This window comes from Triturus cristatus, chromosome 6 (assembly GCF_964204655.1).
Source record: "Triturus cristatus chromosome 6, aTriCri1.1, whole genome shotgun sequence".
NCBI lineage: Eukaryota > Metazoa > Chordata > Amphibia > Caudata > Salamandridae > Triturus > Triturus cristatus.
The window spans coordinates 770,706,673-770,722,880 of record NC_140589.1 but is presented as its reverse complement, the minus strand read 5'-3'; the positions used below and the strand labels follow the sequence as shown (position 1 = coordinate 770,722,880).

Genomic DNA, 16,208 nt, shown 5'->3' with positions numbered 1-16,208 from the left:
TGGACTCTTAACTTACTACCTACTGCAACACTGGTGATACCATGTCAGGATGAATTGACTGATAAAACGAAGGTGCAGTCTAATGCCACTGCACCTCCCACTTCCGAACCAGAAAGGACCAATTCGCCCCCTCTCAAAATCTTATCTTGGAATGTGGTGGGTCTGTCTAGCAAATTGAACTGTCCGACTTGGAGTGATTTCATAGAGGACAAGGACATATGCCTGTTCCAAGAAACATGGTTGAGGGAAGGCCACACTCGTACAGGTTTTGCTGTTTTTTCTAAAAATGCAAAATGGAGTGGTAAAGGCCGCCCCTCGGGGGGTCTTGCAATTTGGGTAGCTGCATATCTAGGCTGCAGGGCTGCTACCTTCCCACTCAACTCCGATGATATTCTTGCTGTATTACTGGAGTGGCCAAATTCATATAGCCTTCTGATATTGAATGTCTACTCTAGGCCAGTTAATATCTCGCAAGAATCCCGTACTATTGAGGAGCTCGATTCTGCTCTAAATGTTATTCCGGAGGGCATTCCATATCTATTAGGAGGCGACCTAAATTGCCACTTCGAACCACTCCTGGGTACACTGGACGGACTGGCTCAGGAGGAGGACCTTGTATGGTCCATACCACCATCGTACCTCCCGCCCCCAAGAGTTTGGTCCCCTCTGGCACTACAGATTACATCCCTCACATTGAAGCACGGGCTTAGGGCCTGCAATGGAAGGCTAAAATCGGATATCCCTCCGAGATGTACCTTCCATAGAGAGGACAAAGCCTCAAGACTTGATTATATTCTGGTTCCACTGTCCTTGTGGTCGCAGTTAAGTGATTTTCGGGTAATACCAAGAGCAGATAGCGACCACAATGCTCTGGAGCTGGAGTTTTATCATTCTGGTCTGGAGCCTAGGGGGAAGAAACGGGACTCATCTGAGTTGGGGTTATTACTCTCGAGCAATAGACGTAGAATAAAGTGGGAGAAACTAGCAGCAGAACAAGGGATGATACCCAAGTTGTACGGCCTACTAATCCCCACGCTCGAGAAGGCTCAAGTTCTAAGTGTGCAAGGTAGTATTCCGGGATTATTCAACCAGCTGGGCCAGCTACACGCTGATCTTATTAAATCCACATCTGAAATTTTAACTAGAATGTCCAAAAGGGCTAACCGGCATGCCCCTGGCCCCCTCTGGTATAATTCTGCCTGCAGGAAGGCCAAAAGTGACCTTTTGACCGCAATTAAGGCAGGGACAGATAGGGTGGAAATCAGGGATAGAAGAATGGCATACAAAACCATAATTAAAAATGCAAAAATCGAATGGGAGCACCAAAAATGGGAGAATCTAACAAATTTCTTAGCACATGGGGACTCGCGCAAATTCTGGCGCTGTGTGAATACCGTCTCGGAGGAGCTGGTCTCCGCAGTAGAGCTTAACATCTCAGCTAAGATCTGGCATGACCATTTTCAGTCCCTTTATAAGCTACCTGATGGGACTGAAGATGATTCCGTTCAGCCAGAAATTAATAGCTCACGGGGGCTCTCATTTGCGTTAAAAGGGATTAAAATGGCTATTATGGGTCTGGCAACAGGTAAGGCACCCGGTTTGGACGGCCTACCAGGGGATCTATTCAAGCAGGAACCAGAAGTCTGGGCACCCTACTTTATGCTTTTATTTAATTCTATTTTGGAGGGTATGGAGTTGCCTGAGACTTGGCTGGGCGCAGAGATTGTCCCAATATTTAAGAAGGGTTCGCCTCTGCTCCCAGCCAATTACAGACCTATTAGTCTTATTGATGTCCCCCAAAAACTATTCGGAAGACTTATCCTCAATCGTTTGCAAGACTGGATTGAGAAATGCGGAATTATGAGTACTTATCAAGCTGGCTTTAGAAGATGTATTTCTACTATTGACCAAATTTTCCGCTTGAATTTTATATACTGGAAGACTGTGCTAATCGAGGGCGGCAGGCTATATACGGTCTTTGTTGACCTTCGCGCCGCATTCGATTTAGTGCCCAGGGACAAATTGTGGGCCGTTTTGGCGGACCTTGGGGTCCCAGTTGATATCTTATCAATTCTGAGGAGACTGCACCAGGGGAATTTTGCAAGGGTTAGATGCGGAAGAGGAGGAATTCTCTCGGACCGTTTCCCCATTGACAGGGGGGTTAGACAGGGCTGTGTGCTTGCACCAACTCTTTTCTGCCTCTTTGTCAATGGGGTGATTAGCCATCTGAACGGCCTGAAGAACATTGATGCTCCCAGGCTTGATGGCACAAGGGTTCCCGCTATTTTGTTTGTGGATGATACCCTGCTGCTTTCTAAATCCCCTATGGGTATCCAACGGATTTTGGACGGATTCGCGAATTTTTGCGCGACCCGCGGATTGGAGATTAATGCTTCTAAAACTAAGTACATGATCTTCAATCCGCCCTCATCAACACGCGCCAATCCTGTTCTAGGGCCCTCCAGGCTGGAGAGGGTCCACACATTTGAATATCTGGGGGTAACAATTAACCAGTCTCTGACCTGGGATTCGCACCGTGTTAGGGTGAATTTAAAACTGACCCAAATGATAGGTGGTATAGCAAGGATGACACGAGGATTGACCTTTCAGCCGCTCTCCCCTCGCCTCCAAATTTATAGAATTCAGGCAAAGGGGGCAGTGACCTATGGAGGCGAATTATGGGGGCACACAGCTACCCATAATATGCAGGTCACCGAGAATAACTTCTTAAGGCAACTGACAGGTCTCCCGTCTAGTACCCCTCTCTTCCCCCTCAGACTTGACTTAGGCCTCAGACCAATCACAGAGCAGCTGGGTCTTAAACCCCTAATGTACTGGCGCAGACTTTGGTCTACACCAGAATTGTTCAACTACAGAGCTGAGCTCCAGGAGATTATGCGACTTGTCAACCCTACACAAATTCCTTGGCTCAGATATATTAAGCAAACCTGCGAGTCACTAGGCAGACTGAACCTTTGGTCTGACCCTGAAAATACTTGTCCTAGAACTTCACGAAAGTCACTCTCTAAGGCCTATTATGAGCACCACTTATGCGCTACAATTAAAAATGCCCAGGAGATGGGGGATTTTTTGTGTTCCAAAGATACATACCATCTAGAGCTTGTATTTGACAACATAGGTCCCCCGCTCACAAGGAAACTTTTTTTGCAATGGCGGTATAATACCCTCCCTCTTAAAGCGCATATTGCTCGCTGGACAAATTCTGATACTACATCGCAATGTCCAGCCTGTGCTTATTCGAGAGAGACCGACTTGCATATTATATTCTTTTGCCCAGTATATAGAAGAGCAAGGAATTACTGGCTTGTCCCACTACTAAAAAATCTGGGCTTTAGACGGTATCTTCCAGCATATAGGATTTTAAAAAAAGATCTCTCGGCCCCAATTGTATTTGCAGTTGCAAAATTTTTAACAGCAATGTGGTTTAGGCGTAATCAATGTATTAAGCTAACTCCAACTGAATGAATCTGTTTTACACTTTTGGTAAACTGCTTTGTATTTGATTGTTTTATCATTTGTAAAAAAAAACTATTCTGCAATTCTTTTATGGTCCAAGAGACCGAAATAAAGTAATAATGAATGAAAGTTCTTAGAAGAACTTTTTTTTTTCTTCTTTCTTCTTTTATATATTCTTTTGAGTTTTCTGAACAATTTTTAATTTTTTTTGTTTTTTCTGGGAAAAAAAGGAAAAAACAGAACAGGAGGAACAAAACAATGAACTTCTGGGGAAAAAAAACAAACTAGCAATGGTGACTTTCTTGCCTACGGCAGATCAGATCGATAGACTGCTCCCTGTAGCATAAAGTCGCATTGCATTCAACGCAGAGCACTTTCAAAAATTGAAATTGTGGACGGATGTCCAAATTTTGTGCTGAAGGATGCACTCTTGAAGTGCTCGGCTGCGATGAGTTGGAAGGAGCAGGAGCGACTCTCATCATTCGGCATTCCTCCCAAGCAAGATTTACCGGATGAAGGGTCCTTAGGTGTTTCATCATGCTAGCTGTTCCGCATGAGTATTTTTTGTTAGGATCCCCTCGAGACAGCACTCTCTGGCAGACCTTGCACGTCACCAAGGTGGTATTGGTCTTCGTTTGCCCATCAGGATAGGTGAAAAATTTCCACACCACAGATGAAAAACGTGGTGGGCGTGGTGGCTCTTCCAAAAAATCATCCTCAGAAGTATGAGGAGATGCCTGCTGCCCTGAAGCCATTATTTGTTCTGAAAAAAGTTTGAGCTAAGTAAAAACTTAGTCAAAAAAGCTTCTTCTCTGCAAAGATATGCTCTTCCAAAGAAGGTCAAAGAAGAATGATTGCAATGGGTGGGGTCTTTCAATAGTTAGAACAGGAACTGTAATGAACCAATCAAATCTCTTTTTTTGCAGGTCACATGGGATCCGCGCACCCTGCGCTTACGCAGCATGCACCCAGCACGCATCCGCGAATTAGAATTTAAACGGAATATAGGGTTAGATGTAAAAATATATTACTTTTAAGAGTAGTTTAGAGTTTGTCTTCAATTAATATTCACATGAAATACATATATATATGTTTTTTAAAATGTTAAATATTTCGCGGGATCCGCGCACCCACCACGTCATAGGCGCATATGATGCATCGCGTAAGCGTCGCGTAACGTACATCGTACGTGTCGCGTGTAGGCTTGGAGTCGCGTACCAGTCGCATTGCAATCGCACATCAAACACGTACCCAATGCATACCGTGCGCGTAGGGATCGAGAATGGTGCGCGGATCCCCAAAAAATGAGGAAAAAAAAGTAAAAAATAAAGTTTTGAAAATATAGTTTAAAAAATATTTTTAAAAAGATAAAAAAGTATTTTTTAAAAACCCAATAAAAACAAATAATATTTTTTAATTTTCAAAAGAATTTATTGAAAAAATAAGTTAAAAAAACGGTGATAAAAAAGTATTTTAAAAAAAGATAATTAATGAAATTGACACACTGAAATTGAAAAATTTAGAAATCCAATGAAAATCATTAAACGTGATATCTTTAGAGATAAGTTATAGATAGGAATTAGCATTTTAAAAACCTTTAAAATTCACTGAAAAAACCATAGGTTTCATGCACGTTATAGGTAGGAATTGGCATTTAAAAAACCTTTGAAATTCACTGAAAAAACCTTAGGTTTCAGGGGCGTTATAGTTAGGAATTGGCATTTAAAAAACCTTAGAAATTCACTGAAAAAAACCATAGGTTTTTTCAGGCCATCCCTCTCCTGCTTTTTTTGTTTTTATCATTTATACAAGGGCCCAGCAACTATACACTTTTACCAGGCCACTTGCTTCTTCTTTGAGCTCCTGCTCATACTTTTTCTTCTACTTTACCATTCTAAATTGGCCGTTGGCCTTCTATGAATGCTAAATAAAACTTCATATAGCAATACCAACATGGATGCTGATGCGTCATCACACATGAGCGTGCATGGATGGCAAACTTGAAATGCTTGTTTTTATGAGAAACTCCACAAGTGTGGCCATTGCTTGCATGGTGATGCACCTAAGGCCGTTTTGTAATGGCTTTCTTATAAAACAAACAAGCAAGTGTGTGTATGCATGCACATGCATGGTGATGCCCTGGTGGCCATTTTGAATTCCCAGACAATGGAATTCCCCCACACAAAAGTGGACACCAGGTATAACTGTGGCACCTTCAGAGCCTCTCGTCAGAACACTTCAGGACCTGTGGATTTCTCTTTCTTTGGGCAAAGCCAAAGAAAACAAGCCTAGGCAAAATCAATTACCTGGCACTTGCATTTGACAAGACCTCCTGGATATGCCAAGTCTTGCTTTTTACTAATTCCTGAGGCAGGCCATCCTGACCTATACTGTTTTTAGATTTCACATGTTCACCAATAAGGCTGCAGAGTTCATTCTATGCAACGATTTATGCTTTGTAGTGTTCACATTTCAGAAAAAAACGTAATAATGTATTTAATAATGCTTTCATTGTGTTTCCTATTCAAGTAGCTACTGTGATAGCATGTTTTCTCATCCAAAGTCACACAACCCGATTTGGATCAATTTCACTTAGTTTAGATTTTTTGTTCGCAAAGATATTAAGATATAAAAAATGGTGGTAACATGCTTTAAAAATATATTCAAGGATAGCCATATCTGCAATTCCAGATCACAAATTAGGGATTACTTTCCACCCTCCTCTTATATCTTGGCCCATAAAGATGTCAAGCCACATAGCTATTTGTTTGTCACTTCATCCATCCCTGGAAGCCAATCTCTCAATCATTCTGCCTCGGTCTCTCTCTCTCTCTTTTACTCAATTTCTCATACCCCTATCTCTCTCTCTCTCTCCCTCTCTCTCTCTCTCTCTCGCGCTTTCTTTCAGTCTCTTCTATTCCTTTTCAGTCTTTTATCTACATGTTTTCCTTACCTGTTTGATTAGAGTAATGGTTCTCTGGGCAGCTGACACATTCATAGCAGCATGTGTGCTGACTCTCAGATGTCTTTTTCATTTGTCCAGGTGTGCACACAGCTGAGCATTTTGAATGAATATTCTAAAATAGGGTTTAAAAAAAATCATTCTTATTATATGCTTTTGTCTTTCATGCTAAGTATGCAGAAATCATAAACAGTTCATTTGTTCAGTTGTGCTTTACAAATAAACAATTATGGTTGATTAAAAAAAGTATTTGCACAACTGCAAGGAAAAAAGCTCTAGACACTCTGTCACCTAGGTATGCCTGAAGTTTTCACTTTTTGTCTGAGTTGGGATGATTTCTAATCCAGGGGACTCCCCCACACTACTAGTCTGTAGGTATATTGCATCTTCGAGACACCATCCTGGTGTGGTCTCCCTAATTGTAGTCTTGGGTGGTGCTCACCTTTGACTTCTTTGTCTAGGTCCTGGTGGCAGCATTTGTTGAGTTTTGGGGTGCAGTAGATGCTACCAGTGGTACCAATTGGCATCCATGTGTAAATAAGGTATACTGACCTTGGTTAAATGAGAACCCTTGGTGTTTATTTTCTTTTAATGAATGTTAATGTTTACTAACATTGCCTATATTGCATTTGGTATTCTGATAGAAAACATTGTAACAATTGTGGATCGAAGACTATTTATGATCCCCTTTGGTGCATTTGTTGCTGGTTTTACCCTTAGATGATCGCTAACATCTTGTTGTGTGAAGCATGAATGTAAGATCGAGGATAACTCCAAATGACATGAACAGTTTACCCCCGGCTACCTCTTCCCCTTGATTTCATTAAAGACAACGGAGGCTAACATTGTGCAATATTCTTTTATTGCCTCCCCAACATGCAGCCCTTTAAAGAACAGTAATGCATCATAAACAATGGAATGTTCATGAAAGAGTATAAGAATTCAGTGCACAAGGACACCTTCCTCTTTTATTAGCTGCTCCTCAACAAGATAAGTATACATATGCTTACCTACTTTATATCTTCTACAATAGCATGTTTACTATGCTTTTGTTAACTATTAATCCTATATTGGAGATTTATATGTTTGCTAAAAATAACAGACAATCAATATATGATGTAGCATGTTCTTTAAAGGGCTGCATGTGGGGCAGCAATTAAAGGTTATTGCGTTATGGTAGCCTCTGGTCTTGTAATGAAATCATATCATGCAGGCAGCAGCACCCAGAGTGCATTCTGGGAGAAGGGCAATACCTGCTCTGTCGAGCATTATTTCTGAAGAGTGTTTGCCTTATCCTTTAAGGCTAGATTTCTTTTAACTATAATGAATTTATTAGAATTTCAGATTATACAGATGAAGTTAACAACAACAGACACAAATTGGAATCATAATGCAGTAAATAAGAAACATGTAAGAACACACAATCTAATAAATGGAATACTAACACATGCATAATATTACTACTTCCATGAATACATCATGTAATAGCCGAGAATAAACATAGATTTAATATCCCAACAAAATAAATATATATCATAAATTTAAAATCATTCAGAGAAAAAAGAAATAAGAAAGGCCACCTGATATAATAAGAAATTATGACAATGATAAACAGCTATGACACAAAATGATTTCCCCAATGCTGTTTTCAGGCAATAGATGTTTTTGAATGGAGACACCTAGTCCGCCTCCTTGGCTGTTTGTTGGTGATAATGGAGAATTCAAGGGGCTTTCTGCCTGACACTTATTTCTTAAAAGCACTCTTTAATCCATATGAAGGGACAGTGCAGGGACCACAGTGGCAAGCTCACACAGATGAATGAACACAATCAGGTCAAACTATCATTACAAACTGGATCTCATACCAGGGAAAGGATGACCAGTCTCAATTAAAATAACAGCCAGAACACATCACTCACTACTTCATCACTTCTTCATGCTATGGAGGAATAGGGAGATCCATAGACTAACACTTACACACTTACATACACCTGACTGAGACGACATAGAATACACAGAAGAGTTTTTCTATACGGCTACATCAGGCATTTGAGACGATAGGCCTTGGCTCCAGTGCCACGGAACTCCACACTTTATATCTTCAATGGCCAGAGATGAGGTTCTATTCTTGGCTTAACTCTGGGTCATGTTTCATACACATTTGTTTACTTTTAGTACCTTTGGTGGACTCAGATTATGTGTTGTAGATAAATACTCTCCCCATCGAAGGGGCGCTGCCGTTGGTTTATTAGGGGAGTGCTGAAATGATGCCCATACCCACAACAAAAATATCTCTTTTTGGGAATTAAAGAGCAGTGGGTCTCATATTTGGAAGCCTGAATAATACTCTGTAATTAGGGGGTTCTGCTCACATAGAGGAGAGGGGGAGTGTGCAGAGTAAGTTCTAGTCATTTCGTAAGAAATCATTATGGTTATCTTAATGAGCAATAGGGTACCAATACATACTCCATAAATGACCATTAGCAGCTTGACTAAAGTTCACATTTTCAGGGGAAAGCCTTAAGACCTGATTTAAACTTGACCATTAGGGAGAACTCCAATTTGTAGATGGTTTGTTAAATCGGGCGGAGAACCATTTGGCATAATTTGTTCTGCAATACAGTGGTATTATGATGTAATTCCAATCAATTTGCCAATATCATTCAAAACTAAATTATGTCCCTAAATGGGAAATAATAACTTTTGCTAAATAAATACAAAAAAATCATTTTTCTAAGTTGTATTCTTTTAGATTAACTATGTTGGCTTTGGTCCACTTCAGTATAAAAACAAAGACATTGGCATTTGATTGGCCTAAGGCATATCATAGAAAACAGAGATGCAGAGTGCTTGGAAGTATATGTATGTTACAGGTGTATGTAATATGTTTTAAGAGATATAATATAAAGCTTCAGTGCTACAGGTGCTGGTTAATAATCCATGGCTTAATAAATGGGTTTCTTGTCTCAATTAGGGTCAATCTACAACACTTAATTTACACTGTCGTATAGGACTATTTTAGGGACACAAAAATCAGATGAATGCCGGCTGTATATGGTGGAGGACCAAGCATATAAACAATTTTCTCGGACAACTGTTCAGCATATGTTGATCTCTTGCACTTATTTCTCTCAGTGTAGAGGGTCATTTTATTGTGGTGGAAGATTTGAAATTTCCATTGACCCAAACATTAGACAAAACCGTCAAATACATCTTGGCTAATCTCCCCAAGGTGATGTGGTCAGGTCAGTGGCAAAATTCAAATATAAGTCTCTATGGAAAATTGAATGGGGAGTTTAATCACACCTAGCATTCAATACAGTAATATTGACTGATTACACTACAAAATTTATATAAGTGAATACCATTGATGAGTTGAACTCCAGTGTTCTTTTCCACTCCTTGAAGATAAATACATTTTCCTGGCAATCGTATTCTGCCACAGTGATGATATCCACACTTCCATTCTGGTTTTCTTTCCAGAATAGAAGATCATATCCAATGTTAATGTCTCCTTTGGAATCAAACATGATTTCCTCTCCTCCATCAGTAAATGATAGGCCTTTCAGTGCTTCAAGCAGCTGCAAAAATATGAAAGTCAAACAGTTTGTTAGATGGACCTTTCGTTTTGTTGTATTTCACTCTATAGTCTTCTGGCACTGTTGTAATGTCATTAAGTGCAAACATCTTGCAAGTATACAGGCCAGAACTGTCAGTAGAGTATGGTTTGTGTTAGACCTGACATTCTTAGTGTGGTATTCCTCCATTCTTTTTGGCTTCACACCCTGATTTTGCTGAACTTGTTTTTGATGGCATTGGGACTGTGTGCATTTTACCCCTGCCAACCAATGGTAAAGTGCTCATGCGCCCTCCCCTAAAAATGACAAAAGTGGCATACACACAACTGACAGGTGTAATGTACTTATAAGTCCCTAGTATGCATGTACCAAGGGCCTGTAAATTAAAATCTACAAATGGGATTCAGCACTCATAGTGCCACCCACTAAAGTAACACTGTAAAACAATTCTCAGACCTGTCACGCAGCCTCTAATGCAGTTTTAAACTGGCATTTTGACCTGGCAAAATAAACCTCTTGCCAGGCCTAAACCTTCCTTTTTAATTCTGATATCACCCCTAAGGTAGGCCCTTACCACTCATATGGCAGGGTGCATGGTATTTAAAATGTAGGACAGGTGTGTTTAAGTTTTATATGTCCTAACCGTGAACAATTATTCAACTTGTTTTTCACTGTGGTAAGGCTATCTCTCCCATAGACTAACAAAGGGCTACCTAACTACATTTAATAAGTGATAACTTTAGTATAGAAACAGATAGAGAAATTATTTTTCCACAGTTTTTAATTATAATTTGATTTCTCTTTAGTGGTAAAGTCAGATTTTAAATTACTATTCTAACAAGCATTTGCAATGCAATCGGTCTTGCATTACTGATAGTTTGAGGTATTGGTGTTGCAAATAATAATGCAACGCCAATAGTTAATACTTTCAGTATTTCGAGACCAAGTGCATTGCAAATGATTGCATAGTGAGCCAGGAACCAGCATTGTATGTGTCAGTGCAGTACCGCAAGCTGCTCCTAGAGCTCCCTAGTGAGCAAGGCACCAGCATTGCATGTCTAGGTGCAGTATCGCAAGCTGTTCCTAGAGGTTCCTAGTGAGCAAAGCACCAGCACTGCTTGTTTAGGTGCAGCACCGCAAGCTGCTCCTCGAGGTCCCTTGTGAGCATCATAAACTTAGAAGATATGGTAAATCCACCCTACCCATAATGCATTGCATGCAAGACAGTACCATGAGTACATTCAAATAGCTATGTCCATATATAAAATTAGTAGCTTTGAAATGTGACAAAAGAAATATATTAATTCCGGATTAGGTTAGGTTGTGCTCTATGTGGAGATGATGAAGGAAAATGTATAGAAGGTCTAATATAAATGTGCGATGTGGTAGGTGCAGTACCGCAAGCTGCTCCTAGATGTCCTTAGTGAGCAAGGCACCAGCACTGTCACTACGGCAAGCTGCTCCTAGAGGTCCCTAGTAAGCAAGACACCAGCACTGCCAGTATAGCAAGCTGCTCCTAGAGGTCCCTAGTGAGCATCACAAACGTTTGGTCACATATGGTACTCACAAAATACATTGCAGGCAAGACAGTACCACGAGTACATTCAAATAGCTATGTCCAAATATATACACAATTAATAGCTTTGAAATGTGACAAACCAATTATTATATTAATTCTGGATTAGGTTGTAGTCTATATGGAGCTGATGAAGGGAAATTTATAGAGGGTCTAACATAGATGTGTAGGTGCAGTAGAGGTCCCTAGTGAGCATCACACCTTTGGTCACCTCTGGTACTCCCCTAATACACTGCATGCAAGACAGTACCACAAGTACATTCAAATACCTGTTAATAGCTTTAAAATGTGACAAAACAATTATTATATTAATTCTGGATTAGGTTGTACTCTATGTGGAGCTGATGAATGGAAATCTATAGAAGGTCTAATCTAAATGTGAGATGTGTAGGTGCAGTATTGAAAGCTGTGCCTAGATGTCCCTAGTGAGTATCGTAAACTTTGAAGATATGGTAAATCCACCCTACCCATGATGCATTGCACGGAAGACAGTACCAGAGTACATGCAATATATACAATTCGTAGCTTTGAAATGTGATAAACGAATTATATTAATTCAGGATTAGGTTGTACTCTATGCGGAGCTGATGAAGGGAAATTTATAGAAGGCCCAACATAGATGTATTGGTGCAGTATTGCAAGCTGCGCCTAGAGGTCCCCAGTAATCATCAACTTTTGGTCACATATGGTACTCCCCTAATGCATTGCATGCAAAACAGCACCATGAGTACATTCAAAAAGCTATGTCCATACATACAATTAATAGTGAAATGTGAAAAAAAATATAATTCTGATTAGCTTGTACACTATGTGGAGCTGATGAAGGGAAATTTATAGAAGGTCTAATGTAAATGTGAGATGTGTAGGTGCAGTGCCGCAAGCTGCTCCTAGATGTCCCTAGTGAGCATCATAAACTTTGTAGATATGGTAAATCCACCCTACCAGTAATGCATTGCATGGAAGACAGTACCACATTCAATATATATAATTCGTAGCTTTGAAATGTGACAATAGAATTATTATATTAATTCGGGATTAGGTTGTACTCTATGTGGAGCTGATGAAGGGAAATTTATAGAAGATCTAGCATAGATGTGTAGGTGTAGTATCGCAAGCTGCTCCTAGATGTCCCTAGTGAGCATCATAAACTTTGAAGATATGGTAAATCCACCCTACCCATAATGCACTGCATGGAAGACAGTACCACAGTACACTCAATATATACAAAAGAATTATTATATTAATTCTGGATTAGGTTGTACTCTATATGTAGCTAATGAAGGGAAATTGATAGAAGGTCTAACATAGATGTGTAGGTGCAGTAGAGGCTCCTAGTGAGCATCACACTTTTAGTTACATATGGCACCCTCCTAATGCATTGCATGCAAGACGGTACCACAAGTAGATTTAAATAGCTATGTCCATATATACACAAATAATAGCTTGTGTAATGTGACAAAAGAATTGTTATATTATTTCGGATTTGCATGCTGCACCTACATTAATTCAGATTAAGTTGTACTCTATGTGGAGCTGATGAAGGGACATTTATAGAAGGTCTAATATATATGTGACATGTGTAGGTGCAGTAACGCAAGCTGCTCCTAGATGTCCCTAGTGAGCATCATAAACTTTGAAGATATGGTAAATCCACCCTACCCATAATGCATTGCATGGAATACAGTATCACAGTACATCAATATATACAATTAGTGCCTTTGAAATGTGGCAAAATAATTATTATATTAATTCTGGATTAGGTTGTACTCTTTGTGGAGCTGATGAAGGGAAATTTATAGAAGGTCTAATATAAATGTGAGATGTGCTAGCGAAGGGCTTTAAGAAAATAGTGCCTTGAGGTTGTAATTAAAACATAGGGCGTAACAACACATGTACTAGGGGGTGTTCTCATGGGAGGTTACAAAAAGAGACAGGGAGTTACTAAGGAGGAACTACAAAGCCTAATAAGCAATGAGAAGCCACCTTTTACAAAGGACAGAGGCAGGAGCCAATTAAAAAGATGGGCGAGAAGTAGGCGGAGCTTTATTCACATACCCTGAATACAGCATGTCTCTAAGAGGCAGCGCAAGCGCTGCCTAGGTGAAACCTAAAAATGACACTGTTAGAAAGTTGGCATTTTTCTGCGTAAACCAAATGTGCTTTTTTTCCAATGTACAGGGTCACATGACTGTGAATGGCTCTCCTGTTTTGGGCTGTGTATTTCTTGTGGACATGGGGACAATAGGAAAGGGGCTGTAGAGAGAGAAGGTCTTCCTGACAGGATGGCTGACGAGGAGCTGTGCAGTTCCCTGATTACACTTAACATGACCTTACCTGCAGTACACACAAATAAACCTGACATCAGGCCTGACATTGGCTTTGACATCCAAGATAGTTTGCAGCCAAACCCAGGGGAAGAGAAAGAACTGACCAGAACCATTTTTGGAGTAGGCCAGGGATTTCCTGCCCACACAAAGGTGGGCAAAAGGAATAATTGTGGCACCTTCAGAATGTCTCATCAGAACACTCCAGGAGCTGTGGAAGATTCAGAAGGACTGTTCTGCTGTCTGAAGAAAGAAGGCTGGACATAATTGCCTTGAACCCAGGGACTTTGACTTTGAGAAGATAAAATCTTCAGCGGGATGAACATGGTCCCTGTATCCTTTCCGCACTCCACTGCTTTCCACTTGAACTTGTGACTTTGACCTGATATGACCAGATAACCAAGATAGGTGTTCCTATTTTCACCTAAAACTTTAGAAATGCATTACTCCGGTTCTACTGATAGGATTTTTGTTGTCATTGTATTTATTAAACACACATTTTCTAAATTGGTTTGGAATTTACTACTGTTGTGTTTTCAACTTATTACTGTTTGAGTACTGCATAACACTTTACACATTGCCTCTAATTTGAGCATGCCTGCTTTTGTGCCGAGCTACCAGAGGGTTAAACCTAGGTTTGTGGAGTAACTTTTGTGGTTCACCTTGATAAGGACTGTGTTTATTACTTGAGTTGTGATGGAAAAAAGTCCTATGCATGGAAAAGACATGCACCCCTGCCAAGAGTGCTCAGCTGTACTGCTGTCTGGATCCTTAATGCTGACTTTTTTGTCATATGCAAATATGAATCATGTATGTTCGCCATGACATATGCCTGTCTCACTGATTGCAGTCATGTTGAACCAGAATGGGAACCCAAAACGCCACCCTCATACTGGTCGAAGACTACTGCCTTCCTCAAGAGTTAAGCAGCACTAGCGCAGTTGTGGCAGCATACAATGCAGTGATCAGTAGTACTGTGAACAGGACCTTTTTACCCTGTGTTACTGAAGTGAGTCCTACAGGCTCACTTACCATTTAAAAAGCTTAGCTGTTGTGTGCTTAACTTCCCCTTGGCCTACATCAGGTAGATGTGGGGTGCTGTGCAGTGGAGGAGTAGGGACTCTGCATCAGTTGTATGTGTGCCTGGGAAGGATACAGTACAAGGATGGAGCAGAACTGTGGATTGCATTTTTGGTTAGTACATGTACTGGGTGTATATGCCTGAGAGGAATATATTACATGAGAGAATTAGTGCTGTGCATGGTGTGAGCAGCAAAAGCATGTGCTGGGTGTATGTGTACTTGCGTGAAGAACAATACATGAAGGGGGAAGTGTTGTGCAGCATGCACATAGTGAGTGTGAGCTGCTAGTGTGTGTGTTTTAAAATGAGCACACTCTGGTTGAATAGAGGAAAGCTACTGAAACTTTTCTCTATTCAACCAGAGAATGCACTGTCCAGTTCCAACTGGACTGCGCATGCGATTTTGAGTGTGTGTGCTGAATGCATGTGTACATGCAAGAGCACAAAGCCTAGAGATATTAGTGCTGGACAGTAAGGGGCAGCTATGCAGACGACACGCAATTGGTCGTCTCTCTCTCTCATCTTGAGCAATGCCCAGATAATCTTCTGCACTGCCTCCAGAAAATTCATCTCTGGATGTGCGAGTCCTCACTCAAACTTAATGGGTCCAAAACAGAAGTTATGCTGATGGGGAAGAAGTGGTCAGCAATTCCACCATCTGTCTGGCCCGATATTATGGGTGAGGTTCCCGCCCCTAAGAAAGAAATCAAGAGTCTTGGGGTTTGGCTCGAACCGGACCTCTCCATGAAGACCCAGGCGACTAAAACAGCGGGAACCTGCTTCGGACTTATGCGGTCAGTCCGCAAGATCCTTCCTCTGCTCCCCCTTCAATCCAGGAAACTCCTGGTTCAAGGACTGGTCCTGGCACGATTGGACTACAGCAATGCTGTCTATTTAGGAGCCCCGGAAGCCACTCTGGGCAAGCTACAACGAACCCAAAACGCGGCGGCCCCGATGCTGATGGGTCTCCCCTCCAGAACCTCTGCTAGACCTGCGCTCAAGGCTCTGCATTGGTTACCAGTCCGAGAAAGGATCGAGTTCAAGGCAATGTGTATCGCTCACAAGCTTCTCAATGGACAAGGTCCATTGATCCTGGGAGATATGGTAACCCCTTACAAAGCACCGAGATCTTTACGCTCGGATTATGAGGGACTTGCGACTGTCCCCAGGTTTAGGAGGGTGCGTGCTGGAGGCCGTCGCTTCTCCGTTA

At 41.0% G+C, this 16,208-nt stretch overlaps 1 protein-coding gene across 1 annotated transcript in view; it reads right to left on the bottom strand.

The window, feature by feature from the left end:
* Positions 1-16,208, bottom strand: part of LOC146817844 (G protein-coupled receptor family C group 6 member A-like) — a 266,256-nt gene that overhangs the window by 49,649 nt on the left and 200,399 nt on the right. Inside the window, exons 4-5 of the mRNA XM_085611306.1 lie at positions 9,805-10,020; positions 6,431-6,554 (exon numbers count right to left, since the gene is read on the bottom strand). Coding sequence (XP_085467432.1) covers positions 6,431-6,554; positions 9,805-10,020 — 340 coding nt within the window. The remainder of the gene's footprint in view (positions 1-6,430; positions 6,555-9,804; positions 10,021-16,208) is intronic.